Source organism: Haliaeetus albicilla, chromosome 13 (genome assembly GCF_947461875.1).
Source record: "Haliaeetus albicilla chromosome 13, bHalAlb1.1, whole genome shotgun sequence".
Taxonomy (NCBI): Eukaryota; Metazoa; Chordata; class Aves; order Accipitriformes; family Accipitridae; genus Haliaeetus; species Haliaeetus albicilla.
The window spans coordinates 13,892,952-13,912,049 of NC_091495.1; the positions used below are offsets into that span (position 1 = coordinate 13,892,952).

Genomic DNA, 19,098 nt, shown 5'->3' on the forward strand with positions numbered 1-19,098 from the left:
TTTGATACGTGGTGTTTATGTCCATATTGTTGGCTATTCGGGTCCATACTGAATTTATGAAAAGTGAAGTTAATGTATTGGCTGATGGACTAGGCAGTGCCATGCTTGCGTTCAGTTTGTCTGGACTGCATAAAGAATCTGTTGGACTCATGCTAAGGCCTGTTTGCTAGGGCCCAACCTCTCCATTTAGGGAGTGATTTGAAACTTCACCTAAATTTTCTACTGTGGGCATGCACATAAACAAGAATTGCAGGTGAGTCTTGGCTTTGGCAAAGGTTTGGAATCAGGCTTAACCTTTGTTTCCCATATTATCACATGAATTGGTTGATTACTTAAAAAATAATAACCCAATTCTAATTGAAAACAATGCTGAGGTGCTGACTTTTTATTCAACATTAAAAAAATTTGGCCAAATTTTTTGAGAAGGTCTACTTAGTACACTGCCCATAACTGTTTTCATGTAATTGTATCTAAAAACTAAAAACTCGAAGTGTTTTTTGAGCTGTAAAGCTAATAAAGAAGAATGCGCTACTAAATAGTCTTCAAATTCTTGTCTCTAAGGAGTTCTAACAAAGTTTCTTTTTCTTAGGAAAAAATAGAAAAGCTTGCTGTGTGCAAGTCCATGGGAATTACGATTACGAGCAGAAAAAGGGTCTTAAAGAGATTTCTTGTTTTAAAAGCATTACCATACATATCTGTACATGCTAAGACGCTAACTCAGTTTTCAATCAAAATGTTTTTGTTTTAAATGAACTAGGCTTCTCTGAATCATCTGAATAAAGGATTTTAAATTATGTTTTTGATTAATACAGTATTTTAAGTTGAATTAGGTTTTTGTAACCAACAAGCCTTGAACAAAATTATTAATGCTTTTAGCTGAAGTAAATTGTAGAATTGTATCAATGCACTCCCAGAGCTGTAAGATTTGACTCCAAATTAGCATTTTTAGGTTACCCCAAACTTTTTTTAAGCAGCTTGAAATTCATGTCATTTGTTTCCACCAAGGGTGGTGGTAAGAAAAAGAACGTTTCTAAAAATATTCAAAATATTGCAACTTGTGAGAGGATCAAATCTTATTTGTTTCAAGGTGACCTTGCTTTTATTTTTTCTGGGGGACCCCTGCGCCCACCCCCAAGCGTGTAGTGGCTTACAACCTTAATAGGAGGGAGAGCAACCAAGTTGTTAAAACCGATGTTCTTTTTAGTGGGAAGAACCTGTTTATTTTTTTCCTTTTCTGTAACCCCAAGCACACCCCAACTTTTAACGGAAAGTAAACAGCTGAGGCACGTCTAGATTGCCAGGTCTACGGCTTTCTCAAAAAAAAAAAAAAAAAAAAGGCAGCTAAACTTTTTAAAGGGACTGACTGTAAAAAACGCGAAGCGAGGACCGCGTTGGAGCTGGGGACTCATCATGTCAGGGCGGCGGTGCGTGTGCCCGGGCGCCGGTCTGCGGCATTGTCTCCCGGCGGAGCGGCACGGCCGGGCCCCGCCGGCGCGGCGCGGTGCGGTACGGCGCGGTGCGGTGCGGTACGGCACGGTACGGCGCGGTGCGGTGCAGCGCGGCGCGGTGCCGTGCTCTCCTCTCTCGCTCGCTTTCTCTTTCCCCCTCTCTCGCTCTCTCCCTCGCTCGCGCGCTCTCTCTCTCCCCCCTCCCTCCCTCGCTCTCTCGCTCTCCCTCTCTCTCTCTTACACTGCCAGCCCCTGATGTGATGGCGAAGAAACCCCGTTGACAAGGCACTGCTTTTTCATGACGGTGAGTTTCCCTTTGAGTGTATTATAATTTTGTGATAAAAATTTCAAGGAAAAAAAAAACACACAACCTCCTTCCTCCCTTCCTTCGGGGAGGGAAAAGAGAGGGGGGAAATCTATCTCCAGACAGACAGAAAAGAAAGAGGAGCAAATTAACAACCAGGAGTTGCCAAAACCAGGATATTAGGTTTCAGCCCAGAGAGCTATTGGCTCTGGGGCTATGTATATAAATATATATCTAGAGAGAGAGCGAGCGAGAGGGGAGACGAGGAGGAAGAAGAGGGATATTTTGTGGGTGGCTGTTGTTTGGGCAGATGTGGATTCACATGGAAATGAACTATATATATATTTTTTTTTTTCCGCGAGGCTGGTGGCGGTGGCTGCTGAGGGCACTTAAAAAAAAAGTTGTTTCTTAAAATAAAGGCGAGGGGGTAGAAGGGAGAGATAAGGTTTCAGGTCCAGGCTGATAGCTGCAGAGAGGGGAGAGGTTTGGGGTGGGTTTTTTTTTCTTGCTGATGCCATGCAAATTCAGGAGAGGAGGGAAGAAAAATCTCTTTTAATGACTCATTGATTGAGCCGGTTTAAAATTAGTTGTTGTTGTTGTCTTTTTTTTTTTTTTTTCCGCCCCCTTGATGGCCATCAAGAGAGGGATGGAAAGAGGAGAGGAGGGAGAGTGTGTGTGTGTGTGTGTGAGTGTGAGAGAGAGAGTGAGAGGGAGAGAGGGGGATAGAGAGAGTGTGTGAGGGAGAAAGAAAAATAATCTTTTCAAATCTCCTCCCTCTTTTTTTTCCCCCCTCGTTTCTTTGCTTTTCTCTAAAGCTCTGTGGTCTGTGAAACACTCTTTCTTCCTCCTCGTTGGGAAAATGGAGACACTTCGTCTCTCTCCTGGCTGTGGAGCTGGGAAGGATTTTTCTTTTCTTTTTTCCATTTTCACTCCTGGCTTGATTTTTTCCTTTACCCCGTCCACTCGCCACCACCCTAATCTTGTCATTTCTTTGAGCTTGTGTCTCAGATTTGTGCCTTTTGGGGATTTATTTTTCACTGGTTTCCTCGTTTTTGCTGTCGCCACTAGATTTGATTTGATTTGTTTGGTTCTTTATTTGCAATTTCCTCTGAATTGCTCTGTGCCTCCTGCTTTTAACCAAGGAATGGAAACGGTGCTGCTTTTTGTGGGTGCGCGAAATGCTCAGGCGGTAGGTTTGGGCTAATGCGCTTTTTTCTCCTTTTCGGGACCAAGTTTTCTGCTGTATATATTTTTTTTTTCCGTTTGGGGAGAGAATATTTAACTGTAACGCCTCTTTTTAAAACCTAACAATAAACCGTCTCTTTCTGGAGTAACCCGTTTGGCTTTGTTGTAGAGTGGATGTGAATCTGATCCTTTGTGCTGCTGGGATTATTTTCCGTAAAAGAAACAATGTTTTTCTAAGTAGTTTTTACTTGTGGCTTAAAACAGTTGTTGTTTGTGGAGGGGATTTTCTGAACTCCTTACAGTTCACATTTATTGGTTTATGGGGCGCTTCAATACTTGTTATAATTTGGTTTTGCTATTAATTGCAAAATTCACTTACAGATTCTGGTAGAAAGCAGATGTAGTACTGTTAAAAACCGTCCCAAATCAAACGACGTATAGAGGGCACGTTTATATTTACTTAGAACTGTTACTAAATTACCACTGGGGGAAGGAGAGAGAGGTGGAGGCCTTTGCTTTTCCCCGATTTTCTGTTCCCCGCTCCCTCCTCCTCGGGGCTCGGCAGTACGGAACGAAACAGGATTTGAAGGAGAAGGGAGAGGTCCTCCGGAGGCAGCTCTGGCTGTGCCCGGGCTCGGCGACCAGCCTTTGCGGTGCAGCTCTCGGTGCGAGTGGGAGTGGGAGAGCGCGGGGAAGATGGCGCTGCCTGGCTTCCTGCCAGCGTTTGTTGCGCAGTTTCACTCCGACTCTCCTCCCCCACGGGCGCCATTTTAAGGTCCTTTCTGCTGTCGTCGCGCCGTATGGGGCGTTGCCGTCGCGCCCTGCTCGGGCCATTTCTCTTTCTGTCTCGGAAGACGTTACTCTCTCGGGCCTTGAGATCCTCTCCCCGAAATCCCAGAAGCTGCTTGCTTCCCCCCCCCCCCCCCCCTTCTTTCCTCAAGGAGTTTCTTCTCTGTGTGGTTTGGGGAGAGAGGTGAAGGATTCTTGGCTCTGTGTGTGAAAGGGAGTAAAAAGGGTGGATTGCTTTCGGCATGGGCCTTTTCGGGAAGGGCCCCGTCAGAGTTGTTGCTCTGAATTGCTGCCTTCTCAGGCTTCCCCCATCTCCTGTGTAGTCTGGGTCACGGTCTTGTGAGGTATTAAGGTGGCTTGGTTCGGAGGGGCCTGTGCTCCCAGATTAAAGCCTTTAAACATCACTTCAGAGCATTTTTTTCATGTCTCTAAACTACGTATTTCTTGACATGAGATGCATTCAGAGTGTAGGACAAAAAAAGTTTTGAAAGAACATCATCTGTTGAATGATCAAAAAATACATGTCATTAAAAAAGAAATCCACCTTTAAAAAATGCTCTAGTGTAGCACATAGGGCAAAGTAGTCTTCACTGAAGAGCCTTCAATACCTTTAAAAGTGCTTGCAAAAATACAAGGGCAAGTGACTTTTTGGTGGGTGGGTAGATAACTCATTTTCTTGCTGTTACTCTCTTGGTAATTTTTTTGAGGGAGGGACTAACGTCTTTTAAAGTTTTTATCCTTTATGTCTTGGGAAGTAGTGCTTTTTCCAAATTTAGCGGCTCCACTTTAATATGCTTTTAAAGTTTTCTTTTGGTACTGTTTTTTAGGGAGAGTGTTGAAAATGGTCTCCTATTTTTTGATCAGAACTTTTTTTTTTTGGTACATTTCTGTGTAATCTGATCAATGTTCGAGAGGGTTGAGTTTAATGCCAACATCTGTATTCAGGAACAGCAAGTATGCTGCCAGACCAGCTCATGCTGCGCCCACTAAGGAGTGTGGAATGCTTGTTTAGTTCTTCATTTTACGCTTTTTGACAGATCAGAGGAGGGCTTCCCATGCCTCTTGCTTGTTCCTGAAGGAATTGGGAGATTTTTTTAAATTTGGGGTTAATTTTAAGACTTTTGAAATTCTTTGCCTGTTGGTGTTGAAGGCTTTTAAATGACATTTCTTGTGAAATACACATTTTTATTGCTTGGAATATACTAAAAAAATTGCCTGAATATAAACTGTCTTTTTCTAAAGGCTTTCATGGGGACAACCTTGTTAACATTTTAGCTTTTTAAACAATAGACCTGCTAAAACTTTGTTTGAAAATCTGTTGAGTGTGGAGTACAGTATTCACATATTTCAGAGATCTTATTACTACATGAAATCCACTCTTTCTTGAAATGATTATTTTTTATTTTTGTTAACAGTAGTCTTGGGATCAAGATACTGATTTTATTTTAGCGGTAGTGTATTTTTATACAATAAAATTTCTCTATTATGCACTAATGTCTGGCAGGTTCTGTGTGGATTTTTTTCACTAATTTGTGAAAATAATGAAGAAATGACAAAAATAGGATAAAATGGCCAGTTTATATACTCTCAGGGCATAATGCGAAATGACTACATATACTTTATACTCTGACCTCCTTGCATTAAAGCAAAGTGTATTCTCATCTTTAGTTGAGATCTTTGGCAGATAGTATTTAAATATACTAGGTCTCTTCTTTTTAGATGTATTTCTTTGGCCGTGTCTGAGCTTTAAAGTTTTTTCTTGTTGTTGCAAGGAGTACTTTGTATTTTGCATAGCTTGTATACATTGATGGAGGAGTGCAGAAGCTCACCATGTCAATACACTAGTCCAGTTGTGCTTTCATTGGTCCACCTTGGCTTATTCGCTAGTATGATACTCATGTATTTTAAGTGTGTTCTTACTTTGTTCATACTTCGAGCACTTACCTTGTATATTACACCTGTATTCTTGAGTTGATAATACTCTCAGTATATGTGTGGCCTCAGGTAAGGTCAGTGCTACGTAGTTGTGCCCTTGACGGAGATGTCCCCTTAGTTCCTGTCCGTCTCCGTCCCGTGTCCGTCCCCCCCCCCCCCCCCCCCGCCATGTGTCCTTTTGCAGGAGAGTTTATATATTTAGTTTAGTTGTACTGAGAGAAAAAAACCCCAAAATCCTGCTAGTATAAGCTGCATTTCCAATTTCCTCCAAGGTCCCTTTCTGTATCCATAAAGTTTTGCAACAGAGGTTAAGTCTGTAGTTGAAGAGCTTTGCAGGCATGGATGCGTTGGGGTGCTACTTGGGTGTTCATTGTACTCTAGCTGTATTTTCAGAGTTTTGCTGGTATACTTCCACTTCGGTTCCAGACAAGTTGTATCTGCATAACTGCAGTTGTGTTTTATAATGTGGCTCTAATAGTCAATGATTGTGCATTTTCGTGCTGCATTAGGCTTGTGGTTAAGTGTAATGGCTGGTGCTTTTTAGTGTAGATGGGGCAGTGAGAGTGCTGTCGTAAGTAACAGATACAGTCCAGACATAAGAGGCTCTTTGATAATGTAGTTCATTCTGTTCAGAGAGTTGGCATAATTTCTTCTAGTAGTTCTGCTGGAATAAGCTGCATCTGTGCTTGAAAGGTTTTTCTATGGTGACCTACCTGGTCCAGCATAGACATGGGGATTGTCTACAAAAACAAGCATATTTTGCTTTCTTGCAGTAGAGGAAAAGCAGCAAGTAATAAACTGTTCTAATATTCATTGTGACCTGCAACTGTTCTAGTTTGAAAGTTGGAATAAGCAGTATTGGTAAAGTCTTTGTTGCACGAATATAAATGCATGAACACTGACCTGAACTGATGTTTTTTCAGGATCATCATGTAGTTAAATGAATACGTGTATCTTTATTTTTGAATGTTCATTTGCCCCTGAACTACCATGTCTGTATTATTTTTGCTTTATTTGAGAATTGCTGCAGTTTTAAACAAAATAAAAACATGATCAACTAGTGCAAATAGACTATCAAGTTTTTTTATTACTTTTATTTTCTTGCACTCGTTTTAAAATGTTCCAGAGCTATTTCTGATGTTAATTTGAGTAACGGAATGCTTACCAAAAGGAAAAGAAAGTGGGCACGTTGCTGTCAAAACTTAATACAATAGCCTTTCTTTCACTGAAGGTATTAAGAAAAGGTGGTGAAGTGAAGAGAGAGGAGTCCAGGGAGGAAGTTTTAACTTCATTGCAAGAGACTGATCATTTTTGTAAGGGCTGATCTTATGCCGTCTTATGTCTCAAGTGGAACTTGCAGTAGTAGTTTTACTGTGAACTTGATCTGAGTGTGGAATTTCAAGATCTGGTGTTGAAGCTTGAATTTATTGAGATGTGTCAACTACAGAAAATAATCTTGGCCCTACTGAAATAGATGGCAAAATCTCCATTGGCTTCAGCAAGGCATTGGCTTCAACAGGGACAAGGTTGGCAGTGTGGAGGATTTTCAGTCTGGTTTTGGGGGGTGTTGATATGGACTGCACTATTGAATTAGTTGCACATCTGTCAATTCATCATATTCAAATTTCAGTTGATTTCCCATACATAAAACCATGTTAACTTGTGTGAACCATGCCTGTGGCAAGGTAACCAGTTTTGTTTTTTTTTTTTCCTAAACTAGTATGGACTAGAGTGGCAATGAAAAGATATTAATTGCACATTGGTTTATAAATTAATTGAGAAATGATCAGTTCATAAGGAAGTTACATTCTGGGACTGCGTAAGTGTTTTTTCAGAATCTTTGAAAATGATATGCACAAAATGAGAAGTATTATACACAGGTATTCTCTAGTAGGAACAAGGTAAAAACAACTGACTCGATGTTTCTTGAGTATTGCATTGCACAAATAACGTATGCTAATAGCCTGCGTTATTGCATACAGTAGTTTCTAGAAATACTTAAGAGCATCTAACTTCCTTTGAGCAGTTTATAAGGAACTGTTGAGGTTATGCCTCCTTCTTTTCCTCTTTTGGTATGAAACTAGGACCTTTCAAAATATTTTATGAATATTGAAATTCCTGAAGAATTGTGTATGCCATGGAGCAGCTTAGAAGACTGAGCCCAAAATAGGCCGTAGCATAGTGATGAGGATAGTCACTGCTGGGGAAATGGGCTGAGCTGAGTGTTCAACCTGGTGAATCCTGTGGGGTAGGTAAGCATCCTGACCTCCCGGCTGCAAGTTACTCTGGATTTTCTCTATGTGGTTTAAAACATCTGTTTCCAGATGAAAGTCTTGTCAAGATTTTGGTGTTGCCAAGAGCAGCTCTGGATGCAGTAGGAAAAAATTGAATAAATTAAGAGATCTGATGCTGAACATGTGTGTCTGAGGGAAACCAGATTTTAGACAGCTGCACTGGGGGTTCACACATGTACTCGGTTGCTTGACTGTAGCTGGATTAACCTTTAGTATCATACATACTGTTAACAATTGAACTGCAGATTTCCATTTTTTTCTTAATATATTAAAATATCACTAGGTTTTGGAAGCTTGGTAAGTTACCACATTTGCCAAACTCAAATCAAGATTTTTTTTTTTTTAATGGTATACTAAATGGAAATAAAATTTAAGAGTTGGGTAAACAACCTGTTGTGGGTTGTCTGTGCTTTAGTGTGTGGTTTTTATTTGCCCTTCTGTATGTGGGGCTGGTACCTCATAACCGTGTAAAGACCCTGCCTGTCCTCTTAGGTGTTCATGTCCCACCAGATCTTAGAAACCATGAAGATGCATAATGTCGCACCTAGCAGTTCATGAGATGTCACGCTTTTGTGTTTCTTTTCTTGTTGCTATTTATCTGACTCCTGAATAGTATCCATATTTTGGAGTATTTTTTTGTAGAGAGGTTTTGCATCATTCTTCTGAATATTTAAAGTTACAAATTTCTTCTTGTACTCTGTTGCGTACAGATGTCTTTGAAATACTGATGATTAAATTCAGTTCCACAGCTAATTTCAAACATTGTTAGTTCATCTTAAAAGTACTACTCAGATTTAAAATCTTGGAAGTAAAACATGTTTTCCTATATATATAAAGTTCACACTTGTGTATTGTACTGTGTTACTAGGTTAGAATCCCAAATTTCTTAGGTAGCTCTTTTTTAGAGCACAATTCCTGGTAGATTTTGCAACAGTATAGTAGTTGCTTTTTGTTGATTACTCTGGAAGACAAAATATCTGTAAGGAATAATTACATATTGTAGAGTATAAGCACAGCATCATTTACAAGTGAGTAGTTAAATCCTTGTGTTTTACAAAGTACATTTTAAAAATTAATTTTGCTTCCTTTCTCCTGTTGTCCTGAAATGACAACTTTTTGATAATTATGCCTTCTGTATTTTTGCCTGAGTAAAATTGAGAGTGAGATTTTAATTTGCCATCAAGTTTCTCAATATTTACCTCTTTTCTATTGAATACTGTGTCATTATTCTGCTGCGCATCATTTTTTACAGTAATGAGGGGGGAAGCGCAAATACCTCTTAAAGTTTGTGTTTTGTATTCCATCTGTGCAAAAATCAGTTTCTTGAAAATAAAGGGCTTGATGTGGTGAGCAGCTCTTGATTATAAAACACATGCTTGGTTAGTTACAAGAATCTGAAGTTGTCCAGTTTGCAAGATACTAGATTGTTCAAAAGTAGCATGGACTCGAAATTTAAGAATAAAATATATAGTAATAAGTGTTTGGGTTTATACTCCTTTCTTATACTCATGTGTTGCAGAGAATGCAAAGGAAGTCTGTCTGGTTGTTCTTGTGTGAGTAAGTTTCCTTCAATGAATCCAAGGCTGCCTGTTTATTAGGAACCAGAGGTAACTGACAGTGTCAGTAAGGCAGTAGTTACAGCACCTTAGCAACCTGAAGCTCATACTGCTTAAATGATATGCATTACCTAATATGTGCTAAAATGGCATCTTTTTTTTTTTTCCCCCAGTTCAGAAGCACACTGAGCGAAATATTAGCACTGTGAAAATTAATGGAAGTCGTGGTGGAAATTTGTGTGAGGGAAGGACTTCAACTCTGGGCGTTTTGCCTCTGCAGTCAGTGTGGAATCACTTAACGCTGCTGTGATCCTTTGATGTAATTTAACAAGGAATGGATGCTTGTATTGGGCTAATAAAGTTATCTTACATCTGTATTCAAAAAGGATATGAGGGATAAAAATGTCATAAATTTGATGAACACTCAGTTCGCTACAATACCATTTACTACAGTGGCTATTACAGTAACTTTGATTTCTTCTATTTTTGTTGTTACAATTATTGTTATAGTGACAATGTATTTCTTCAGATATTCCATAGTGAAGTTACTATTAATGTTGGGATTGTAGATTAAAATTCTGGAGAATGTTGTAGAGCAACAGAACAGTACAGAAGATTTGATAGCTCAGAGCTGTTATAAAGCATGACAGGTGTCATTAGAGTTCCTGCTGACCGGATGTGTACCAAGTCTTATTGAACTTGTGAGGATTAGTGCGCATATCTTGTAACTCAAACAGTAGCTGCTTCAGGTCCTACGTATGTTACTGTATGCAAGTTTGATTATCTCCCGCTATGAAGCTCTAACTAGAGCAACCATTTCCTTGCTTTAAAGCATTGATTTCCAAAGGTCAGTGCTCACTCTCAGAATTTATGAGTCTGTAGATTTTTACAACAGTTTTGCAGATAAATTTGTTTACTTCTGGCTTACCAAGTTTTGATGTTGATCGTGTTGCACTTTGGGGAATTACTGCTCTAAATGTTGCTTTTCTAAACTAGACGCTATCTTGGGCTTTTTACAGAACGTGAAAATAATATTTTACTGCTTTGTATCTGAAGCTATGCATTAAGGTTGTATGAAATTATAAATGACTTTGAGAAAGGAAAGCAATTCTTTTGTGACAAGTGTCCTAGTTTTGGCTGGGATAGAGTTGATTTTCCTCCTAGTAGCTGCTACAGTACTGTGTTTTGTATGTAGGATGAGAATAATGTTGGTAACACACTGACATTTTAGTTGTTGCTGAGCAGTGCTTACACTAAGTCAGGGACTTTTCAGCTTCTCATACTGTCCTGCCAGCGAGGCGGCTGGAGGGGCACAAGAAGTTGGGAGGGGACACAGCCAGGACAGCTGACCCAACCTGGCCAAAGGGCTATTCCATACCATGTGCCGTCATGCTGAACAATAAAACTGGGGGGAGTTGGCCAAGGGATGGTGGCCCACTGCTCTGGAACTGGCTGAGCATTGGTCAGCAGGTGGTGAGCAATTGCATTGTGCATCACTTGTTTTGTATATTCTTTTATCATCATTTTCCCTTCCTTCTCTGTGCTATTAAACTGTCTTTATCTCAACCCACAATTTTTACCTTCTTTCCTATTCTCTCCCCATCCTATAGGGGGGAGAGTGAGCGAACGGCTCTGTGGTGTTTAGCTGCCTGCTGGGTTAAAAGCTTGAATATAATTTAAGTGAATTTAAAATCCAGTATTTACAGTGGTTTTGAATACTCCCATTTTTTTAAGTTACAAAACCCATGTGCAGTATATGAAGCATGTATGAATGGTTGGGCTGTTTCTGGACAAATCGAGTTTTAATGACTCTGCAGCTTGTAGACCCTGCATGTGTTGCGTGATACTGTGGATTGTCTAGCATGGTGATGAAAAATTTAGGGTGGTAAGGACCACTGGAGGTTATCTGGCCCTGCCCCCTGCTGTAGGCAGAACTAGCTTCAAAGTTAGGACAGGTCAGTCAGGGCCATTTGAGTTTTGAAAATTTCAAAAGAGGGTGATTCCACCCTCTTGCTTGAGCATTCTTATTTGTGAACTGCTTTTTTCCTTATATCTGGTTGGGACTTTGTGTTCCATGTTTTGGCTGTTGCCTCATGTCTTGCTGCTTATTGATAAGAAGAGGCTGGCTGTGCTTTTCTTGGTACTCCTTTTAGCTAGTGGCAGGCTGCGGGTAGTGCCTCGGTTAGCATTCTGTTGTCCAGGCTGAAGAAATGTAGTTCCCTCAGACTTTCTTAGTGTCATGTGCATGCAGGCTTTTATTGGCATTCTGCTGGACTTTAAAGTTTTTCTATATTTCTTTTAAAGGAGGCAGGGGAGGGGTGTGCGTGGCAAAACCAGACATAGTTTCAGGTGGGAGTTCACAAATGCTGAGTAGAGGGGAATAATCACTTCCATCAACCTGCCTGCACTGCAGCTGATGTGAAAGTGGTGGCTGGATTAACTGTATGTGTGTGGCTACAGTCTGACAATTGCTTTAAGCTGGCTGAAGCACCGCTGCCTTCTGCTGTACTCACCTACTCAGCTCCCTCATATTCCCTCTCTTGTGCTGGCGCTAGCACTCTTGTAGCCCTGTGGCAGGCCAGAACCAAATCAAGAAGCTAATCCCAAGTTGAAACAGATCAATCTATTTTGTCAGATGAATTTTCTGTTCCAGGCGACTGTTCAAAGCCTTGAGCTGACTCAGGAAAGTGGATGAGAGGGGCGCAGGACTGCTGTCTTCCTCTTTTGTTGGTCTTTGCTCTGTAGTAGGTGAGAGCGTCGAAAGGGAGGCAGATGCTTTAAGGCCAAGTAGTAACAGTCCCCCAGAGGACTGGCCTGCATAACTGGGATTTCCTCGTCAGTTTTATTACTTTCAACTTTTCTTATATTCTGTTTGGGAGCGTGCAATAAAGGGCACTCTGGTTATTTCCCAAAAGGGATAGGCAGTGCTGCTTCCACAAGTACATATGACCCAAGTTGAAGTATATGCTAGGTTCACCAGTGCAGTAGTAGCAGTGTGAAATAAAACAGTAGAGGCTTTGCTAATAGTAAGTTACAGGGAATATCTCTGCTGGGTTGTGACTAATTAGTAAGGACTGCCCTTGTAAATTAGTTGGATGCACCAGGAGGGCTGAGTTTGGCCTACTTATGATAAACAGGTTTTTTTGTGTTTTTATTTTTTTTTTTAAAAAAGGCACTGTAGAACAGTATTGATGATAACTAGATATTTATTAGGCTGCATTGTAACACCTCTCCAGCAGCTTGTGTGAATCTTTCTAATGTGTATTTTCCCCCAGTTGTCTCTAGCATGGGCTCTTGTCAGGGCCCTGGGTGCACTGGTGCACCTCAGTTGCCCAGATGAGCCTCACCTGGAGCCTCCATCCACACCCCTTGCCCATGGGCTGAAGCCTCTGTCAACTGATCCAAATAGAGAAGTGAGTCAATCTTTAAGAGTCTAGGCCAGTGGTCTCCAGATGTTTTTGATCACACACCCCTATTGGTAAAAGTTTCTTGAGCATGCACCCCTAATATATGTATATGTGTACTGAAGTTCTAGTATTTTATTCCTGCACCCGAGTGGATTGTCTTGCACGCATCCCACTTCAGAGACCACTAGTCTAGGCTATGTAACTCTAATCCTCTAATTCCACTCATTGTGTCGAGTTTTATTTTCAAACTGTCTTGACTTAATACAGTTTTTGCCCATTTCATACATCAGTCATTGGTTGGCCCACTGTATGTTAACAAGTGGTGAGGACAGAATTTGTATAACTTGTGTATAGAAAATCTGAAAAGATAGTTGGCAAGAAAAGCAGCAAACTCTTCTACTATTTGTGCTGTAAAAAGCGTGTTAGGAAAATTTCACAGGATAGGCTTGCTTATATTAACACACTTTTAAATGATCATCTCTGTCAAGGTCATGTGTTGCTAAAGTTGCCCTCTTTTCTAAGTAGACTGAATGGGTAATTGCTTTTGGGTGTGCAAGGAGTTGGTCTGATTGTGCATCTCCTATGTTGCTGTCCTGAAGTTAACAGGACACTAATCCTCATTGCAAATCTGCGTCAGTTAAAAAGATTTAAACCTGCAGTTATGTGGTTGTGTAGATCTTGGGTATGTGTGGCGAAATAGGAACAGAATTTAGTCTAAATAGGTAGGTTTGTGGCTTGGTTATGATCTTGATTGTTCTTTCACAGACCTCATAGAATCATAGAATAGTTTGGATTGGAAGGGGCCTTAAAGATCGTCTGATTCCAAATCCCCTGCCATGGGCAGGGAGACATTCCGTTAGACCAGGTTGCTCAAAGTCCCATCCGACCTGGCCTTGAACAATTCCAGGGATGGGGCATCCACAACCTCTCTGGGCAACCTGTCCCAGTGCCTCACCATCCTCACAGTGAAGAACTTTTCTTCCTTACATCTAATCTAAATCTACCCTCTTTCAGTTTAAAGCCATTAATCCTTCTATCACTACATGCCCTTGTAAAAAGTCCCTCCGGCTTTCTTGTAGGCCCCCTTTAGGTACTGGAAGGCTGCTGTAAGGTCACACTGGAGCCTTCTCTCCTCCAGGCTGAACAACCCCAACTCTCCCAGCCTGTCTTCATAAGAGAGGTACTCCAGCCCTCTGATCAACTTTGTGGCCCTCCTCTGGACTTGATCCAACAGGTCCATGTCCTTCTTATGTTGATGGCCCCAGAGCTGAACGCAGTACTCCAGGTGGGATCTCACGAGAGTGGAGTAGAGGGAGAGAATCACCTCCCTCAACCTGCTGGTCACACTTCTTTTGGTGCAGCCCAGGATACAGTTGGCTTTCTGGGCTGCAAGCACACATTGCTGGGTCATGTTGAGCTTCTTGTCAACCAACACCCCCAAGTCCTTCTCTGCAGGGCTGCTCTCAATCCACTCATCACCTAGCCTGTATTTGTGCTTGGGATTGCCCCAACCCATGTGCAGGACTTGGCCTTGTTGAACTTCATGATGTTTGCACAGGCCCACCTTTCAAGCCTGTCATGGTCCCTCTGGATGACATCTCTTCCCTCCAGCATGTCGACTGCACCACACAGCTTGGTGTCGTTGGCAGACTTGCTGAGGGTGCAGTCAATCCCACTGTCTGTGTCACTGACAAAGATGTTGAACAGCGCCGGTCCCAATACCGACCCCTGAGGAATGCCACTCATCACTGCTCTCCACTTGGACATCGAGCTGTTGATGGCAACTCTTTGAGTGTGACCATCCAGCCAATTCCTTATCCACTGAGTGGTCCATCCATCAAATCCATGTCTCTCCAATTTAGAGGCAAGGATGTCGTGTGGGACAGTGTCAAATGCTTTGGAGAAGTCCAGGGAGATGACATCAGTTGCTCTTCCCTTATCCACCAATGCTTTAAGCCTGTTGTAGAAGGCCACCAAATTTGTCAGGCCCGATTTGCCCTTAGTGAAGCTGTGTTGGCTGTCACCAGTCAGCTCCTTGTTTTCCATGTGCCTTAGCATAGTTTCCAGGAGGATCTGCTCCATGATCTTGCCAGGCACAGAGGTGAGACTGACTGGCCTGTAGTTCCCTGGGTCTTCCTTTTTTCCCTTTTTAAAAATGGGGCCTATGTTTCCCCTTTTCCAGTCAGTGGGAACTTCTCTGACTGCCGTGACTTCTCAAACATGATGGATAATCGCTTAGCCACTTCATCCACCAGTTCCCTTGGGACCCGTGGATGCATCTCATCAGGTCCCATAGACTTGTGCACCTTCAGGTTCCTTGGATGGTCTCAAACCTGATCTTCTCCTGTGGTGGGTGGTTCTTCATTCTCCCAGTCCCTGCCTTTGCCTTCTGTGACTTGGGTGGTGTGGCTGGAGCACTTGCCAGTGAAGACAGGCAAAAATATTGAGCACGCATACCCACCCCTGTGTGTGCTGTTTAAATTGTGTGTTGGTCCTGTGGTATGTCGCAAAGGCACTACCATGTGGCATCATGTTTGTGTAGTATTATCTAGCCATCATTTGTGAGGATATTGAGATGGTAGTGATCTGGCTGTGCTTTATATTTGCAGTTTTCAAGGTGCAGGAGAATGTAGCCCTTTAGGCTGTGAATGCTGATCAGAACAACTTTTCACTGTAGCAAGAGCTGTGTGTCATAGGTGGGTTCATGGGTCTGTGATGGTACATTGATCAGCTGTATAAAAACTTGGTAATGGTTTTATACAGTTTAGCTCTTTGGTAAACCAGCATTTAAAAAAAAGGTCACATAATATTTCATGTGTATTCTGCTAGTGATGACAAGAATGTTGTTAAAGTTTGTTATTAGGAAGATGCACTTCTGGAGGAGACTGGTTGTGATTCTTGGCGTTTAACAAAAATGTAGCTTTTTCTTGGAGTTTTAGTGTTTGTTGTAAACTGGTAGGAGTTTACAGTATGTTGGGTAGAGTTTTCTAGTATCATGTTTGTGAAATGAGGAAAAACATCATTATTTTTTCTAATAAAGCCAACTGCATGTTCAGCTAAAGGGCTGTATAAGGGAGAACCTGAAGAATGATTTGTGTGGATCTGGTCAGGGAGAGTAAGTTTCTATTTGGCAAGAAGTAAGACAGAGCGCAAAATGAATTAAAGCCAAAACTATATTAACAAATTTGAGTGATAAATACGATAGCAGACTTTTTAAGGGAAGTTGAGAAAAAAACAAGCATGGAATGCACAGTGATCAGTTTGATGTGATTAGAAGACACTGTGAATATTAGACTGGATAACTAAATGGAAGCCAGAGTACCAAGAGGTTTAGGGGATGCTAGCATCAGTTGATATTTGAACTGGTGGATTAGATGGGATCTTTACAGAGAGACTGAGGGAAGATTAAATAGTCCTGAGAGTTACTGACAGGAAAAAGGGAGAAGGTGCAGTCTCAGGTGACATTCTGAGAGTTAGGGTGAACAGGAGAACCAGGATATGCAAACAGAAGCTTCGAAGGAACAGCGGACGGAGGAAAGAGTGATAGGACGTGTTTGGTACAGGCAGCACCCGACCGAGTAGGCAGTGCATAAGAGAGTTGGTGGTGATGATATTGTGAGGCTAAAAATGCTCTGCACCCAATGAATGGATGCTTACATTCAGTTTGGCTAATGGAAATGAATTCCCTACCTGTTGTTAAAAGGATTGTCAGAACTCTACTGTTAATCACAAGTTTGTTCAAGTACACTTCTGAGTATTGTCGAGGAGAAACTGGAAGTGGCCATATTGGCACTAGCAATACCTAAGAAAGGTCTGCTAGAAAATAAGTGTTCTTTTTAATGCTTCGTAATGTCTTGGCTGTAGTTTTGGTTCTAGCCTATAACAGCACTGTCGTGATACTGACCTAAATTTGTTTACCTTTTTGGCTAGCCAGTATTATAGCCACTAATTTGTAATGGTCTTTGTAGGTTCTGTGGTGTTTGATTATTCCCTCACTGGGATTAGCTGGGAGCAAATTCCTATAGAAGCATTTTAATTGGAGTCTTGATACTGCATTCGCTGTTGATTTTTTTACTACTTTTTTTTAAGTCATAGAAGTTCTGTTCAGTTAGTTTGTTTAATAATTTGTCTTTCTCCAATTTAAAATTCTAAAAAAACCCCTAAACAGTAAAGTGTAGCATGGGATTTTGTATACCATTACATGTGACTGAATTTGATTTTGAGATAATCAACGGACCTCTGTAGAAGATGCAGGTTTATTTAAGAACTTTGCCAATAGTAGTAGACATCTGTCAAATTCATAAATTGTTTAATAAAAAATATTGAGATATTCTAAATTGGTTTTATTGGTGAAAGCAGTCTTTTGTCTGATACATACCAGATATCCATCCTCTCCCTTTTTGTTCTAGTTGTCATGGATGATGATGATGATGAATCCTGTCTCCTTGATCTTATTGGGTAAGTTTTCCTTAAGCAATTTTTTCGGAAAAGTTTGGAAAAATAATTTTGCAAAATCATCTTCTGGAAGGTGATTCTATCTCAATATTGTCTCAAGACTAGGTGACTTGCAAATGAAATGAGTAGCTATGCTTCACTTCCTCCATGTGGAGATGTGTGTTATCACAAAGCCTTCAATCCCAGTGTATACTAGCTGACAGTCCGCTTGCTGGCATTCTCCTCGAGAGGCTAAAGAATGAGTGTGCATGGAGGTTGGATTGTCTTCTCAGCTAATGGTAATATCAGGCCACTGCTGAAGCACATTACTAGGAATGTTGTTACAAACTTCATTGCAAAGAACTATTTTTGTGGATTAAAAAAAATAAAGATCTCAGGTTTTCGAGTAGTGGAACTAGATACTTTGTTCACACTATGCTTGTATTTTAAAGGTAAAAGTAAAATTATTATTTTCTTAATTATAAATATTTAATTTTCTACTAATAACATGCAGTTGCATAAAAGTGTTAGAAAAATAGAACTTCTACCCAGTACTGCTAAGTATTCACAACAAACAAGAATTTATTAGCATCTTGCTCAAAGATACTTGATTTTAATAAAATTGGGGATTTTAAATGGTCCTGGTTTTTTTTGTGTTGTTCTGTTTTTTTTTCTTCCCCCTCATTATTTCCATAACAGATTTATTTGAAGGTTTATAATTCCATATGGGAATCTCAAAAAATAATTAGTGTAGCTGAAGCCTGAGAAAGATTTTTCGTGGCTTGTGTATGTGACAAGTTACCTTCCTTTGGCTAACATTTATGTCAGTAGTCAAGAACAGATAATAGGCTATAATGCATTTAAAACATAAGAAAATTGAACATTTCATATATGATAACTTTTTAGTATGACATCAGCCTAGTAGCAGCTACTAAAAGGTCACCTCCACTTGATAAAAGAATTTTTTACTGTCTTAAATGTAGTAAATAAATAGGCTTTTCTCACTCACTCAAATCTTCCAGCAAAACCAGTGAGAGCTTTAACTTCAGAAAAAACAAAATATCACCACAGTGGCTGCTTTGATTTTGGGGTTACTCTGTGGATGCTATGGCAAAAGCATTGCCAGTACTGGGTCACAGTTACCTTCTGTGAAGTATACTGTGCAAGACTGCAGATTGTAGCCATATGAAAACACATCCTGCTTGGAACATAAAGATGATAATTGACTGCATGGGAAAATTAAGTGCTCTGTCATGAGCATGAATCATGGAGGATACTGGTACAAGTTCACAGGTGGTCCAGAAAATGAAGTGCTCTCTATACAGATGAGTGTTTGTGTGAAAAATTACAGTATTCTTCCTGCTGCTGGCAGCAATTACTGTCTTAAGCATCTAGAGGAATGGAAAACAACATTTTTTTTTCCATCTGATCTTTGATTTTTGGTAAGTGCCTTCTAAAATTCCTTCCTTACTAAAGCCAATATTTAAGGTGATGAAGTGTTCTTCATTTTAAATTGCATTTTTTATGATTTAAAGCCAGTGAGTGTAATTAGTATTAAACAGCCTGGTTATTTTGTTGTTAAAACTCATAAGCACAATAGAGCCCTGTATAAGATCATGAGTTCTATTCTCTTTGATTCTTGAAATGTAGTGTAATCTACTATGAAAATGACACTTTTGTTGGAAAATATATGTAACCACTTCTATGGTGTAAGTATTATTGTACCATAAAGTCCCTGCCACATAC

At 40.6% G+C, this 19,098-nt stretch overlaps 1 protein-coding gene across 5 annotated transcripts in view; it reads left to right on the top strand.

Annotated features, from left to right (window-relative positions):
• Positions 1-19,098, top strand: part of BICRAL (BICRA like chromatin remodeling complex associated protein) — a 49,366-nt gene that overhangs the window by 8,431 nt on the left and 21,837 nt on the right. For 3 of the 5 annotated variants that reach the window (XR_011327453.1, XR_011327454.1, XM_069800236.1), the window contains exons 1-2: positions 1,376-1,752; positions 17,328-17,376. Coding sequence is in view for 3 of the 5 variants with exons in the window: in XM_069800236.1 (XP_069656337.1) it covers positions 17,333-17,376 (44 nt within the window). In the remaining 2 variants the exon portion in view is untranslated. The other 2 variants (XM_069800238.1, XM_069800237.1) reach the window with 2 other exon arrangements.